Source organism: Pelodiscus sinensis, chromosome 20 (genome assembly GCF_049634645.1).
Source record: "Pelodiscus sinensis isolate JC-2024 chromosome 20, ASM4963464v1, whole genome shotgun sequence".
Taxonomy (NCBI): domain Eukaryota; kingdom Metazoa; phylum Chordata; order Testudines; family Trionychidae; genus Pelodiscus; species Pelodiscus sinensis.
The window spans coordinates 27,148,694-27,163,740 of NC_134730.1; the positions used below are offsets into that span (position 1 = coordinate 27,148,694).

Consider the following 15,047-nt stretch of genomic DNA (forward strand, 5'->3'; position numbering starts at 1 on the left):
GGTTTTTTAAATGGGGCTGTGTGTGTTTCATAGTAAACAAAAGCTTAGTTCTCTCTCTCTCTCTCCCTCCCCTAGGACTGGCAGCAAAGTGTGAGCTGCCAAGCCAGAGCTTTCAGATGTCTCCCCTGGCTCGCTCCAGGCTGGTGGCAGTCTGAGAGGTGAGCCGCCGTAGCACACTCCCCTGCATTTTAGTCCCCGTGCTGGCACTGGCCTGCCCTGTGGGCTCTGGGCCGCGGGTTCTTCACCTGACATCAGGGATAGGCGGGATTTGCCTGCTTTTGGGAAGTGCCCTGAGATCCGAGGGTGGAAACGGATGCTGAAGCCAAGTACCGGCAAAGTCCCCCTCCCGTTCCCACAGTGGTGAGGGGGAGGCGGGTGGATGTATGGAGGGGGCGCGTTACAGCGTCACCCCGGCAGTCAAAGAAACACAAGTACAGCTGGGAGGGAGAGGACCTGGGGGTGAAATCTCTGAACTGCTGTTTTGGACACCCCCTCACAAAGCCCCCTGCAGTTCCTACGTATTCCTGCCTCCTTGGCTGGTGGGTGCTGACTCCCCCCTTGCAGAGAGGGCAGCCTCCGCACTGCATCCCAGAGAGAGTGCAGAACCAGCTTTTCAATCATGCAAACTCACAGGCCTGGGTCCCATGGCACGTACTCCATCCCCTTGTCCTTCACCGCTCAGAGCCAGCTGGACACGTCTCCTCCCGCCCCCCTCCCCCCAATCTCCCGGAGCTGGGCTCCTTGCGTGTCAACACCCCAGGAAGCAGAATGGGGCAAGGTGAGAGACAGTCACACTGTGACCCAGGAGCAATTCCTGTTGGGTTCCCGCTGTGGGAGGCTGTCACTTTCACAGCCAGCCAGGCACCTGCTGGGTGTAGCAAACAGCCCCTGGGGCATCTTATGCCCCTCTTCAACCAAACACCCAGCAAAGCACTACAGCCCCTAATAACTCAAGCCAGTTTCCCTTGGAGGCCTGGTACACCCCGGTCAGCAGCTGCTCTTTGCATGGCAGCAGAGAAGTCTTTACACGGACTTCGTGCACAGGCGCTAACATGGGGTGAACGCTCCCTCTTGTGGATAAACTCCCCCATTACATCCCTTGCCCTGGCATGTGGCTCTTTCAAGGGGATTTGGGGGGACACAGGGGGAGGAGAGGACTGGGCATGTTCCCACCCTGATGGATAAAGGAGGCCTGAAATATTTCTCTGTTTTGAAAACTCTGCTGGCACTCTGCGGCCATACGGAGACAACGGCACCCCCAACGTAAAAATCACAAACCTACTGTGGCATTTGCCACCCACCCGACCCTCTAATCTGCCCTGCAGCAGCACCTAGGAGTGGCGCTCGCGGCCCTGTTGTGCACAGCGCTGTACAAACACAGATAGGCTCCTCCTTTGTGTTCTAAAACTTCCCCTCCCCTTTGCTCTGGTCAGATGGTAAGCTGTTTGGGGCAGGGACTTTCTCTGATTCTGTCTGGCCAGTGCCTGGCACCCCATTCTCAGGTGACCCCCAGGCAGCGCCATAATAAACCTGATCCATATTGACAGCCCTAATCACACCCCCCTTTATTCTTCAGGGGCAGCTTCCCTCGGCTGTCTGCAGGTGAGTGAATTGAGCCTCACAGCCCCTAGGAAGTAGGTGCCCTCCCAGGCTCACAGATGTGGGGAAACAGGAGAAAATGAGGGGATCTGGCTTGTCTGAAATCACAGCAAAGCTGGAGTTAAGCTGAGAACAGAGACCAGACTCCTCCTGGAGTTGGCTTATGCACTGAAAAGCATCCTCTCTCCTCTTGCGCTGGAGAAACTCGGCTGAACAGCAGGGACAGTTGCCCCAAGGTCTGACGATACTAAGGGGCGTAGAGCTCCAGAAACCCAAGCCCTTTGGAGTCACCAGGAGCCCGAAGCTGGCTCCCCACATTATCTAGGAGCCTGTCAGCTCCCTTGGCTGGAAGGGACTTCGAGAAGTCCTCAGATTCAGTCCTCTGAGCGGTGGCAGGACCAAGAACACCGAGACCATCCCTGGCAGGAGTTAGTACAATATTTAAATGCATGGAACCAGGGGAACGCCTAGACCCCGCCCCACTTTAGAAACCTAGTCCAGATGATTTTACCCCCTAAATGTTAACCCTAAATCTCCCCTGCCTGTTACTGCTTGCTCTACCTTCCATGATAAGGAGAACGGATTGATCCCTGGCCTCTTTGTAACAGCCCGTAACATATCGGAGGACCAGAATCCCACCGTAAAGCAAACAGAGGTCGTGACCTCACCTAGGACACTGCAATGTGCATCATTGTAATTAACAAACCTAAACTCATGTCTCCCATGACCGGGGGCTGGGAGCTCTGCAGCATTTGCAGAGAGAGGGGCTAAGAGGCAATGGAAATAGATCAGGAAACATTCTTCCTGCAAACTCTGAGTTGTGAATTAATTGTTTATTAATGAATTGATCAATTCTCTGTTTTAATTCAGATCTCCATACAGTTAGTATCACTGTAATACACACTGGTAGCTAGCTATCCCCAGCTGTTCATGTCAATGAGCACAACAGCAGGCAACACCCCCTCCCAAACACACTGTAACCCCAGTCTAAACGCAGCTTCCCAGGGAAACCAGCGCTCCTCCCCTCCTGACGCAGCTGCCTAGTTCTGAGCGCCCTCCGGCGCCTTTTGTCTGCTCTCGGCACCCGTAGCCGCCTGGGCCTGGTTTAAGTTCCCGGATGCGGAAGTGTTTGTCCCTTTTTACCAGCACGTCGGTGGCTGTCTGAGTGAGTGGCGGGGAGGACGCGCAGCTGGATCCGCCGGCATCCTCGGCGGGGCCGGGCGGGGGGTCCCGAGGAGGGGCGGGGGGACACGGGGAAGCGGGCGGGGCCTGGGCGGGCGGGCTCGTTGGCGGGGTGGGAGTGAGGAGGGGCGGGCTTGGGGGGTTCGCAGCCGCCCCCCCCCCCCGGCCGCGACCCGCACTGACGCCATCTTGGTTTCTTTCCTGCAGGCGGCAGCAGCCCGGAGCCCAGCCCGTCGCCATGGTGAGCCGGCGCGTGGGGTGACGGGCCGCCGGGGGTGGGGGTCCTGGAGCGGGGCCTGGCTGCAAGTGGTATGGGAGCGCTGGGCCCGGGGGGAGCCCCCCCCCCTGCGCTGCCTCCCCCCCCTTCCAGTGCCCGGGGGGTGGGCACGGGTGAGGGGCTGGCAGGGTGTTTCCCTGCAGTGCGAGCACCCAAAAGGCTGATGCACGTGGGCAGCGCGTTCATTGGGCATCAGACCCAGGGCGGGCTGGGGTCCAGGAGGCAGACCTCTCCTGCTTTCCAGCTGTGTGGTGCTGGAGAGACTGAGTCTTGATTTACGATTTTACTTTCCAGCCTCGCAAAATTGAAGAAATCAAAGACTTTCTGCTCACAGCCCGGAGAAAGGATGCAAAATGTGAGTCCTGTCGCTTGCCCAGGTGCTGGGTTGCTGCCCAACATGGCAGTTGCTTGGCTTCTATCTGTCTGAAGCGCTAAAGAGGGTTTTCTGTAGCAGCTGGAAGAGGGGCATCTTGTTACCCAAGCACAAACACAGTGTGTGGGCTTCAACATGTCAGGTGGCTTACGTGTTTCGTTATGGCCGCGTGGCTGTTCGGCAGGAATGTTGGGGTTCAAATTCTTGGGAGTCGGTGACTACATTTGGTCTGGGTTTGTCCATGAAATATAACATCGTGTCTATGAAAAAACAATGCGTAGTTCTGCAGCACCTTAGAGACTAAGTGTGTAGGTGGTATCGTGAGCTTTCCTGGGCACAGCCCACTTTTTCAGATGAAACCACGGATGGCTGTATAGAGTGTAAGTTAGTAGGCACAGGACTGGCAGTGAGTGACTGCTCCATGCAGACCCTGTGCACCATTATCAAGACTGTAAATCTGTCTCCCAGTCTTGTGATTCTAAGACTTTTGGGGCTTAGCTAGAGCAGATCCCCACTCCGAGGCTGTTGGACTAGGTGGCTGGTCCCCTGTATCTTTGGCCACTATTGGGCTGAAGCCAGCTGTAAGCCCTGGAAGTGCTCTGTTTCTTCTCTTCCTCCTCTGGCATAATGTTTTTTTGCAAAACGTGCAGACAGGTCATGGGCCTCTGTGAATTTTCGTTTCTTGTCTGCTATCAATCTGACTGTTCTTTCTAAAAATAACTAACAGAAATCTTAGCTTTGACACTGTCTGCTGCTAATAGGTAAATCCAGGACCCAGGAAAGGACATGAATCTGATTCTGGTCTACACCCACTCACTTCCACTTCTAATTGGAGTGGGGAGTGAGGGGCTGTTCAAATGCAAATGAATGTTAATGACAAATCCGGTTTTAAGGATAATAGTAGTAAGGATAATACATAGTAGTATTTAGGGATGTTAAAATACATGTAACTAAGTAGCTGTGTAACTAAAATTTATGCGCAGGGTGGCAGACAGCTGCCCGGAAGCCAGTGATTGTGGGGAGCTGGCTTTTAAGCTGACTCTTCCACTGGTCTCGGACTACTACCTCCATATCAAACGCAGCAGCACAGGGCAGTAGATGGCTCCCTGCATGTGCCAGAAGCCTGGGATTGCTCATAACTTCATGGTTTTACACAGGATCCTTGGTTAACCATGAACATGGTTACACTTGCACATCCCTAGTATTAGTGTGTGCCTCAAGTAAAGATTCACTCCTTTCCCTACTGTCTGAAAGCAGTGGATTGGTATGCCACATGGTGACTGATTAAATGGTGAAAGATGCAGAGCACAGCAAATTCTCGGATTGCAATAGCTTTCTCTTGTGCTGAATGCTACAAAAATCCAGGAATTGGCAATCACTGAGTAAATACAGTAGCATCTGAGCTTAAATCCAGTGCTTAGGGATTCATTGAAATGCCTGTTAAATTGAGAGCCTGATTATAGCTGTAACAATTTGATATGTTTTTCTTATAAGCTGAGTGTTTCATTTTGTCAAGACGCAAGGTAAATAGCAACAATTATTGCAAGAGAAATGGAGTATCGACCTTAAGTCGATTAAGGAGTGCCACTCCTTCCCTTCATAGGAAGAGGGTGAACCTTGAACTTGGATTTTGGCAAATAAGTGATGTTGGAGATTATTTACATCTATAATGTGCTCCTGTTTCTTGTCAGTGGGTTTTAATGTTAAGCAAGCTTTACATATTCTCTTGAAGGGGTACCACTAAATCACTTCTGCCCATAACTGTCATGCCTGGTATTGTTTCAGGAGGCACGTAAGATAACTGTAATTGCAAAATGAAAAATGTCTCTTCCGTTTCCTTTTAGCATTTGTCTGCAATTTGCATGTGGTTTCCATATTTAACATTATAAACGCTGGAGGCAATGTGGGGTTTGGAGACAGCTTGGGAACCTCATGTACCATCACAACCCAGTTTGAGAGCCCCATTTACGACTTGCCATTGTTTGTGTGACTCTTGCATTGCAACAAGGAAAGAAAAATCTGAAAATGGGCTTTGTAAAGCTAATCATGTTGACAAGGGGTGAGGGCTTAGTGTACTGTTTTTGAAATAGTATGGGTGCTAGTATTGTTTTTAAAAGGCATTTCAGCCAGTCTGTAAGCCTCCAGTAGCTTCTGTAATGTGGAACTCTTGGGGCTTTTCCATACTCTGCTCCAAGAGAGGCTAAGAAGCACAGTCTCATGTCCCTGACAGAGCTGTCTAGTTAAATTGGTCCTAGAAGACACAGAGGAAAAACTAAATTTAAAGCATCTTCCGCAGCCTTGGATAGTGGTATATAAAATAGTGTTGGCACTTTAAACATGATATGCAAAAAGACTATAATGGCAAATACAGCCTCATGATACTCTAACAAGCCTTATAATGCTTTGTCAAAATAAACTGCCTGGCTCTATTGAAATTTACAGCACTAATTTTCAGTGCTCGTACAAGTAAGTTTTTGGGTGGGGTTTTTTTTTTTCATTGGTGGAAAATAGCCTGAAATAGAAACCTGTTTGCTCTGTGAAACACTCCAGTGATATCTGTCATCTTTGCAGGCTGGAATAAGTTAAATCCAGTGAAAACACTAGCTGCAGTTGTCACCAACTCTAAGGGCTTTGCAGCTGGATTTTTCACTCTACCTCTTTGTGATCGCAGCAGTGTGGCCAAGGTTATGTAGTCTTGAAATCTGCTTTGCGCTTAAATATTAGAGTGGCTGATGTGAGGCTTTAGTCTGAGAGGGCTTCTGGGACTGTCCTTGGCTGGCTGGAACAGCTTTCAACAGTTACTGTGTGCACAAGGCACTAATGATGCTGTGCTGACTCTCTCGTCTTTCTGCTGCAGCTGTCAAGATCAAGAAGAACAAAGACAATGTGAAATTCAAGGTGCGCTGTAGCCGGTATCTCTACACTTTAGTCATCACAGACAAGGAGAAGGCTGAGAAACTGAAGCAGTCCCTGCCACCAGGTAACTGTCGTGTTGTCCAGAGTTACTGGTGATCTTTCATTGGGATAGGAAGGGGGGGGAGCTGTGGGAGCCCCTCTCCTTTCTGAGCTCCTCTCACTGTTAGGCTGACTAGGGGGATATGGGAAATGGCTCTTTCTGGACATGTAAGAGCTGTCCAAGAATTTCTGCATGTAGATGTAGGGAGGTGTTGCATTACGGACCCTTGCTCTGCTCACAGTTCATTTCCTTAGCTTCATCAGATCAGAAAACTTGCAGGTATTCACAATGTTCTGAAGTACATAAAATAGGGGAGCAGCAGACAGTACTGATTTGCTCGACTTACCGTACCATCTGTACCCCCATACATCATTTGAGAGCATACTCGGTCTCTAGGATGAGGTAGCATGTGGAGTTGTCAAGCACTACCCTTACCATGGGCACCATCAATTTGTTGCAATGACCACAATGAAATATTTGCATTCATTTCTGTTAGTTTAATAACTGTTATTTCAGGGCATAAAATTGAGTTTCTTTATGACCTCAAAGCACCACCACAACAACCAAAAGGGCAAAGTAAATTTGGTACGGGTAATATTGAAATGTAATAGCACTGGTGACATTTCTAGTCAACATCATTATCTTATTCATCATGATATCTGTCAGGAGTGTGGGTTGCTGCAGTGTGCAGGGGGAAATTGTCCTGACTGCAGCACAGTTGATTGTCTGGCAGCTCTTACTGGGCTAGACACAAAAAGGGTCGTGTTGAAGCTCAGATGTCATCAGGTCCTTGAATACAGGAAATTGTTCATCCACTTCTTTCCATCCATGCTGCAGTGGTTTTCTAGTATCTCTGCAGAGGCGTTAACTACTTACATGGGGACACTTCATGGCTAGGTCATCTCTTCCTTCCATTTTGGCAAGGTCTCTGAAGCAGTAAAGCTCTATCTGCTTTGACAACATTAAATAGATGCTCCCCCCCAGTTCCAAATATGGATGACTCAGGGTCCCATCCTGTTAATGTGTATGGCAGAAGTCACGCATGAGCGTCGTCAATAGCATGCACAAGTATGAGGTGATGCTACAGGTTGGCCCTCCCTGGTCTAGCACCCTCTGGCCCTGACTGGTCCCAAATGAGGGAATTTGCCAGGCCTGGGGCGGGTGCAGGGTTCACTGCCACTGGTGCCCTCTGCCTCTGGATTGCTGGGCACCGATCCCCAATACAACGAGCCCTGGCTGCCGGCAGGGCTCTCGGGTCCATGCACATCCGTGGTCCTGCTAGACCACATGTTGCCAGACCACCAAGTCCCAGTTTAGGGAGGTACAACCTGGAGTCTGTGCTGGCAACCGTGACTGTGTTGATCCATGCATTGTCTGTTCCTTTTTGTTCACAACTTTCCAAAAATAGACCAAAATATCGGAATCGGGGACCTAATGACTTCGGTTCCTTTGACATGGAGACAGGCCTGTCACATTGGCACGTACACCACGCAAAAGCGCCTGTGTCTGCTTCCTTGTGGGTACAGCGCCCCTTTGCACCTCTGCCTCTGATGGCCTCTGCTGCAGTCGCAAGTGCAGGTGCACATGTAAAACTCCTCTGTGAATGCAAGTGACTGTTTGGTTGCCTGCCACACTTCTTGTTGCCCCATCTTTGGATTAAAAATGACGGAATTGTACAGACAACAGGGCGTTCTCAAGTAATCACTTTGAGGGTTGACAGGTTCTTGCTCGGTTTTATTTAAATGATTATATAGTTGGAGACTCCACTGTGTGCAGTTGTAACACTTGCACTATAGGAACTACATTAAGCGTAGTCACAAACCCCCCCACTCGAAGGCAGACTGCGATACTACAGAATATACAGCTGCACATCCATATACTTTGACCATCCCTTGTAGAACAATCTGAAGTGTTAGCTGCCATCTTCCTCATCACCGCCTCGTTGTTACCATCACTCTGCGCCTCCCAAGGACTACATCTTTCTCTCCCTCTCCCAAGGGGGCGATGCCACTTTCCTGTGTGGTACACTGGAAAAGTGTTTTGCCTTATTCATATTTCCTCACCTTACTGGTGTTGGAGGGCCCTTTTTCCTGGAGTTCAGTGTATCGGTGATCTCACCTTATGGTGCGCAGCCATTTGTTACCAGGGCTCTTGTGACTCCGTCGCATTGATTATTTCTGTCCTAGCCTGTTGTCTCAGTTCTTTCCGGGTTTCTAGTTGTGGTGCATCTGTGAAGTTTAAAGGATATCATGGAACACTAGAACTGGAAGGGACCTCAAGGTCCTCATGGCAGGACCCGGTACCATCTAGATTTTTGGTCCCCAACCTTCCAGGTGGAGACCCATTTTGACAATTCAGGAAGACTTGGTGACCCAAGGCAGTTCAAAAATGGGGGCGGGGGGGGGGGAGACAGAGTCACCTGGGGAGGCACTTGGTGACCCTTTTGAAATGTAATGGCGACCCATATTTGGGTCCCGACCTGTAGGTTGGGAAACCCTGATCTAGATCATCCCTGGTAGATGTCTGTCTAACCCAGTGGTTCCCAAACTTTTTGGCATCATGCCCCCACCCCCGAATAGAAGCAAAACTTGTTGAGCAAAAAAAGGAACTGAACAGGGCAGCAGAACTTGATTGGGGGAGGAGGCTGGGTCGTCTTGCGCTCCCTTTCTCCCCCCCCCCCCCCCCCCCCCAGTTTGGGAACCCATAATTGGCTCGTCAGTATCTCCAGTGATGGAGATTCCACAACCTCCCTAGGCAATTTATTCCAGTGTTTAACCACCCTGACAGGCAGGACTTCTTTTCCTGATGTCCAACCTAAACCTCCCTTGCTGCAGTTTAAGCCCATTGAACTTAGGAAGCCTCCTTTGCCAGCCTACTTCAGCACCTCCTTTGTTACAAGTTGCAACCGTAAGTGGACCTTGTGTGTTAGTTCATCACCATCTGTCTAGGTGAAAGGTCCCAAACGTGGAATAACTTTGACATAGCTCAGCATACGGGATGCAGCCGGTTGGTCTCGTGGATTAAAACGACAATACATTCTGATGCAAACCTCTAAAGCAGGGGTGGCCAAGCCGTTGAACGAAGAGAGCCGAAACAGCGGCGGAAAAAACGCGAAGAGCCACATCAAAATTGTTGAGCAAAAAGAAAAAGAACTCCCCACTAGCCAGAGTCGTTGAGCAAAAAAGGGGGATGCTGCCCCTTTAAAAACCACAGGTTAGGCTTTTTGGCCACATCAGGCGCCTGCCGGCTGCCACCATCTTGCCATGCCGGACGGCTCCCCTGCACCTGGTGAGCACGGGGCACTGGGGGCCATTTGTAGGGGCACATGGGGCGGCTTCGCAAGCTGCACTTTCAGGGGTGAAGAGCCGCATGTGGCTTGCGAGCCGCAGGTTGGCCACCCCTGCTATAAAGCAAATCCAGCCCATAAGTAACTTAGGAGAAAGCTGTATGTGCAAGCAGGCTCGTCTTAGATGTCTTACGTACCTGTTGGCTACATCTAGACTGGCATGATTTTCCGGAAATGCTTTTAACGGAAAAGGTTTCCGTTAAAAGCATTTTTGTAAAAGAGCGTCTAGATTGGCACGGGCGCTTTTCCGCAAAAGCACTTTTTGCGGAACAGCGTCCGTGACCAATCTAGACGAGCTTTTGCACAAAAAAGCCCCAATCGCCATTTTCGCGATCGGGGCTTTTTTGCTCAAAACAAATCTCAGCTGTTTACACTGGCCCTTTTGCACAAAAGGGATTTTTGCCTCAACGGGAACAGCATAGTATTTCCACAAAAAGCACTGATTTCAGGCAGTAGGAAGTCAGTGCTTTTGCGGAAATTCAAGCGGCCAGTGTAGACAGCTGGCAAGCTTTTCCGGAAAAGCGGCTGATTTTCCGGGAAAAACTGGCCAGTCTAGACACAGCTGTTGTGTATCAGTTCGTTGCCAGGTTGTTTCTGTGGTTGACTTGAGCTTGTGGTCAGAATTTTCTCTTGTACTCTTTTCAGCTTCCAACTAATTGCAGATTAGTGGCCTAAAGGAAACCCCCCAAAGTTCACAAGCCTCACGCCTTATGCTAACTTGCTGAGACTAATGTCTTACAGGATACAGGCCTGTGGGTTTCGTGCATTACCGCTGAATACAACACACAGTGGTAAATATAACACAGGCAGGCTAACGTGTCAATCTGTCGCCCTGTAACTCTTGCGTCCAGCCTTACATCCTGTTGGGTCCTGCTGGTTTCAGTTACTCTTGCATCTGTCAAACTTTGGAACTAGCTTTGCCTACGTCCCTCTTCCACGCCGATGGGCCAAGGGGAACTGACAGCTGAATTATGAACTAAGGATTTGGCACAGGGCCTAGAGGGTAACTAAGAGCAGTTGCCAATGAAACCTCGTCTGTAAGGACAGGACCACGGTGTGTGTGAACTGACAGCTGCAGTGATTCGTCCCTCCCTTGCTAGACTAAATGCCTGGTTTCTTGACTGGACTGAAGAAGGTAGAGATCCAATCAGAAATCTAGAGTGCCCCCCTCAGGCCTCTCGCCTTCATCACGTCTCTTGTTGGCAGCAGAGACTCAGCTGCAGGTAACATCCAGTTTACCAGTAGCTACACTGATAAGCCCCTGGATGTGATTCAGGGTCAAATGGGTTTGCCATTGGTAATGAGTGGATGATCTTTCTTCCTCCTTTATTTATGCTTTAACCCTAATACTGGCCTGTGCATGAATGTCACGGACTTGGAAAGCTAGTTTCTGGACCAGTAGGCCTGCAGGTTGAGAGCCACAGGGAGAGCCACTGCCTAGAATAGGGATGTAAGCGACTAATCAACTAGTCTAGGGGGGGCCAATCCATTAAACAAAGAGCCACAACAGTGGTGGAAAAAACACCAAGAGCCGCACCAGAAAAAAAGGAAGAGCTCCCCACCAGCCCCCCAGAGTTGTTGAGGGAAGAAAAAAAAAATAAGGCACTGCTCCTTTAAAAGACAAGGCTTTTAGGCCACCACAGGCTCCCGTTAACCGCCGCCATCTTAGCAATGCTATTTGAATCAATGCACCAACTGGCTCCCCTGACCCAGTGAGCGCCGGGAGCTGGGAACCGTTTCTAGGGGCGACTTCGCGAGCCGCCCTTTAAGGGGGTGGGGGGGGCTGTATGTGGCCCGCAAGTCACAGGTTGGCCACCCTTGGACTAGTTGCTCTCTCCCCCCCCCCCCCCCCCCCCCCCCCCGCTGTGATCACAAGGACAGAGTGCTGGGGGGAGGAGGGAGAGCCGGCTTAAAAGTGCATAAGAGCCCCAGCTTTGAAATGTTCAAGGCAGAGCAGGCTAGTCCTTATTGACTGACTGAATAGTCGATGGACATCCCATCGACTATTCAGTTAATCAAAACGTAACCTTCCTAGACTAGACACCCCTCCATAGAGTGGGGCTGGGCAGCAGGACCCCCGGGCTAAGGATGTTAAAATGCAATTAATCAAGTAAGGGTGTAACTGCTGAAACCTTCGGCAGTTGCACGCAGGGCAAGTAGCTCCCTGGAAGGAAGCTGGAAGCCGGTGTGGAATGCTAACTGATGAGCCCAGGAACGTCGGTTAACTGTGTACACGATCACACTTTGACATCCCTACCCCAGACCCCACATGTACGGCCAGGGGAGAGCCCCAATCCTGGGCCCAGTCATGCAGCAACCCCAGGCCTCACAGGGCTGGCCAGTGGCCCTTGAGTTCTGCAGGGCCAGGGCTGCATGTGGCCCATGAGCTGAGCGCCTCTGTTCCAGGTTATTTCAAAGGCTAGGGCTGCACGCACAGCGTTAGACTAGAAATGACAGTGTGCGCGCAAGGGCTTACAACTGGAGAAGCATTCCCTAGGAATTCACATGCTTTACGAGCTACACAGTGGAGAGGTGCAGTCTGCTGCTGCTCCTGCACAGCCTTCAGCGTAAGGCCAGTCGGCCCAGCACGTTGTAGGCGACCGTGTCCAAGCCTGTTGCAGTCACTTGTGGGATACTGTGACAGCTGAGGGTCTGCAATATGAGAATGTGACCGGGTGACAGGGCAAAATGTGGCTCGCTGCCATTTTTGCCACATGCCAAACAGCATTGTTTGTAGGGGAAATGGCCCTTCTCACACCAATAACAATCTCTAGCGAGAACTGCAAGGTAGGTTTTGCTGTTCAGGTCACACACCTTGTGGTCAGTCATGGCCGTGTCTGTGGGACAACAAAGATGATTTCCTCGTTTTGGGTAGTGCTGTTTCACAGGGCCTAGGGGCACCCTTGACAGCTTGCATCCTCCTTCACCTCCACATATAGGAAAGAAGCTTCAAGCGATTGGGGAGGGGGGGCAAAAATAGCCTTTTGGAGAGAGGCCTCATGCCTGAACATCCCCTGCTAGGGAGAGCTGCTGTGGACAGGGTTGCCCTGCCAACATGGCATGTGCTCTTGTCTGGGGTGCTTGCTGCTCCACGCTGTAAACCCCCAAGTGTAGCAGTTCTGACGCTACACTGTGCCGAAGGGAAGCGCCTAGCCCTGCATCGCTGTTCCGTGTGTTAGCACAGTGACAATGGTGCTCTGTAAAGAGCAGCAAGAGACTCTGTAATGCAGGGGGCTTTAGTGAGGCTGACCACACGGATCCATGCGGTGATGGCCTCCAATGAAAAGGGTGACTGGGGCCATACGTATGGGGCAGTGTGGGCCAAGAGGCTGGGGAGGGGCCCCCAATACAGACCAGATAACACCCAAAGGAGGCGTGTGTCCAGGAGCCCCTGGTGTGTGTGTCTCACGAGCACTGGTGCCCTGCCAGCTCTGCCCTGCAGGGAATGGTGAGTGGGGGAGGAGGCAACGCCCTCTTGCCAGAGCCCTTTGCTACTAGGGGATGCTCAGGGGATGCCATGGAGTTGCAGAGATCAGCAAAACCATTCTTGATGTATCCACTCAACCCAAGTGGCGTTTGGGGGCTGAGTGCCAGGTGCATTGGGGCAGTGGGGTTGGCTGGCCTTCCTCCTGCATTAACATCTTGGACTCGCGCCCAGTCTTCACTCTGCAATAGATTCTCTGTCCCTAGCCATGCAGCATGTGAGCAACGGCTCTTGCTTTGGAAGCGCTGGGAACGAGGTCTCCGGCCATCAGGGCTCTAGACAAGCAGAGAAAATCACTCCCGCCCTTTCCTTTGGGACCAAAATAACTTCAGCAGCTTGTCTCCAGAAGACAGTGCTGCTGCTGTGGGGTTTCACAGCCAGACAAGCAGCGATAACCAGTAGGATCTGCCTGTCTTCAGCTACTCAGACTTTTTTTTTCCCCCCTTCTCTTTAGGTTTGGCCGTGAAGGAGCTGAAATGAACCAGCCGTGCCCAGAGCTTTTCCCATGTGCGATAATAAAAGAGGGGACTGTTCTTGTGTCTGGCTTCTCTTTTCTGAAGAATGGCTTGACCAGCCCTCCGCTGCTTGTGCAGCCGCTCGGGAAGCAATGTCACCTGATGGTCCGGCTCTCCCCAGCTGAGCCTGGCTAGAAACCTCGTCTTACCAAGCCTGTGCCACCCGTACTCCCCTGAAGGAGCTGGTAGTCCACAAGTATGTGGGTCACATGCTGGGTCAGCTCCTCAGTCTAGTGCAATGAAATCCTCATCAGCTGCTGTGGTCTGTGTCATTTACTGGCAGTGTCGGAACGGACGTGGGCCCTAGCCAGGCATGGCTATCCGTTCTCCAAGGCAAGAGAAATGGATCAGAGGGGGAGCTGAGTTAGTCTGCGCAGGATAAACTTAAACAACAAATGGGCTGGTAGCACTTTAAAGACTAAAAAAAAAATATGTAATGGTACCTAACTGTCAGGGTGGTCAAATATTGGAATAAATTGCCAAGGGAGGTGGTGGAATCTCCCTCTCTGGTGATATTTAAGAACAGGTTGGATAGACATCTGTCAGGGATGGTGTAGACGGAGCTTGGTCCTGCCTTGAGGGTGGGGGGCTGGACTCGATGACCTCTCGAGGTCCCTTCCAGTCCTATTATTCTATGATCATGAGCTTTTATGGGTATATGTCCAGAACCAAAATAAATAGAGAAGGAGGAGAGAGGGAATGGGAAGGGGGAACAAAAGGAGGCAGTGGGTATATAAATATCAAAGGGAAAACCAAGCTGGTAAGTAACAGGCAAAAAATTTTAGTCCATAAACGTCTAGGCTGTGTCTAGACTGGCCAGTTTTTCTGGTACTGACGCTCTTCTGCAAAAAGTGCTTTTGCGGAAAAGCGTCCTGCCAATCTAGACGCTCTGTTCCGAAAATGCTTTTAACGGAAAACTTTTCTGTTAAAAGCATTTCCGGGAAATCATGCCAGTCTAGACGCAGCCCTAAACTGGATAGTTAAGAAGCAGATAAGGACCATTAGTTAGCGATTAGAGAGGAAGAGAACTAACACCAGAATCTACACAGGCAAAGAACCATTGGTACCTTGGTTGGCTGATAATATTCCAGCCAGCCAGCATCTCGATGCAAACCATTGGCAGGAGAATTAAACTCGTGAATGAATTGTAGTTCCAACACTTCCCTGTGTATTTGGCTTGTGGAATTGGTCTGTAACAAAACAGCAACCTGAGCACCTACCACTGTGGGAAATGGCTGCTGGGCAGCTGGCTCCAGCCTTGCCCTTAGTAGAAAGTTTGCTGGCATAAACTAGACAGTCACACCCCTCTAACAGA

At 50.7% G+C, this 15,047-nt stretch overlaps 1 protein-coding gene across 1 annotated transcript; it reads left to right on the forward strand.

Annotated features, from left to right (window-relative positions):
- The first annotated feature begins 2,655 nt into the window (after positions 1–2,655).
- RPL38 (ribosomal protein L38) lies at positions 2,656–13,750 on the forward strand. Its single transcript, XM_075904033.1, has 5 exons — positions 2,656–2,764; positions 2,989–3,022; positions 3,353–3,413; positions 6,289–6,411; positions 13,672–13,750. Exons 2-5 carry the CDS (start codon positions 3,020–3,022, stop codon positions 13,695–13,697), a joined length of 213 nt encoding a protein of 70 aa, XP_075760148.1. The 5' UTR covers positions 2,656–2,764; positions 2,989–3,019; the 3' UTR covers positions 13,698–13,750.
- The last annotated feature ends 1,297 nt before the right edge of the window (positions 13,751–15,047 follow it).

Bases quoted from the DNA above. Each gene is read 5' to 3' on its own strand.
- RPL38 (XM_075904033.1), top strand. The intron at 3,414-6,288 runs GTGAGTCCTGTC...TTTCTGCTGCAG, and splicing joins CCGGAGAAAGGATGCAAAAT to CTGTCAAGATCAAGAAGAAC. The intron at 6,412-13,671 runs GTAACTGTCGTG...CCTTCTCTTTAG, and splicing joins GAAGCAGTCCCTGCCACCAG to GTTTGGCCGTGAAGGAGCTG.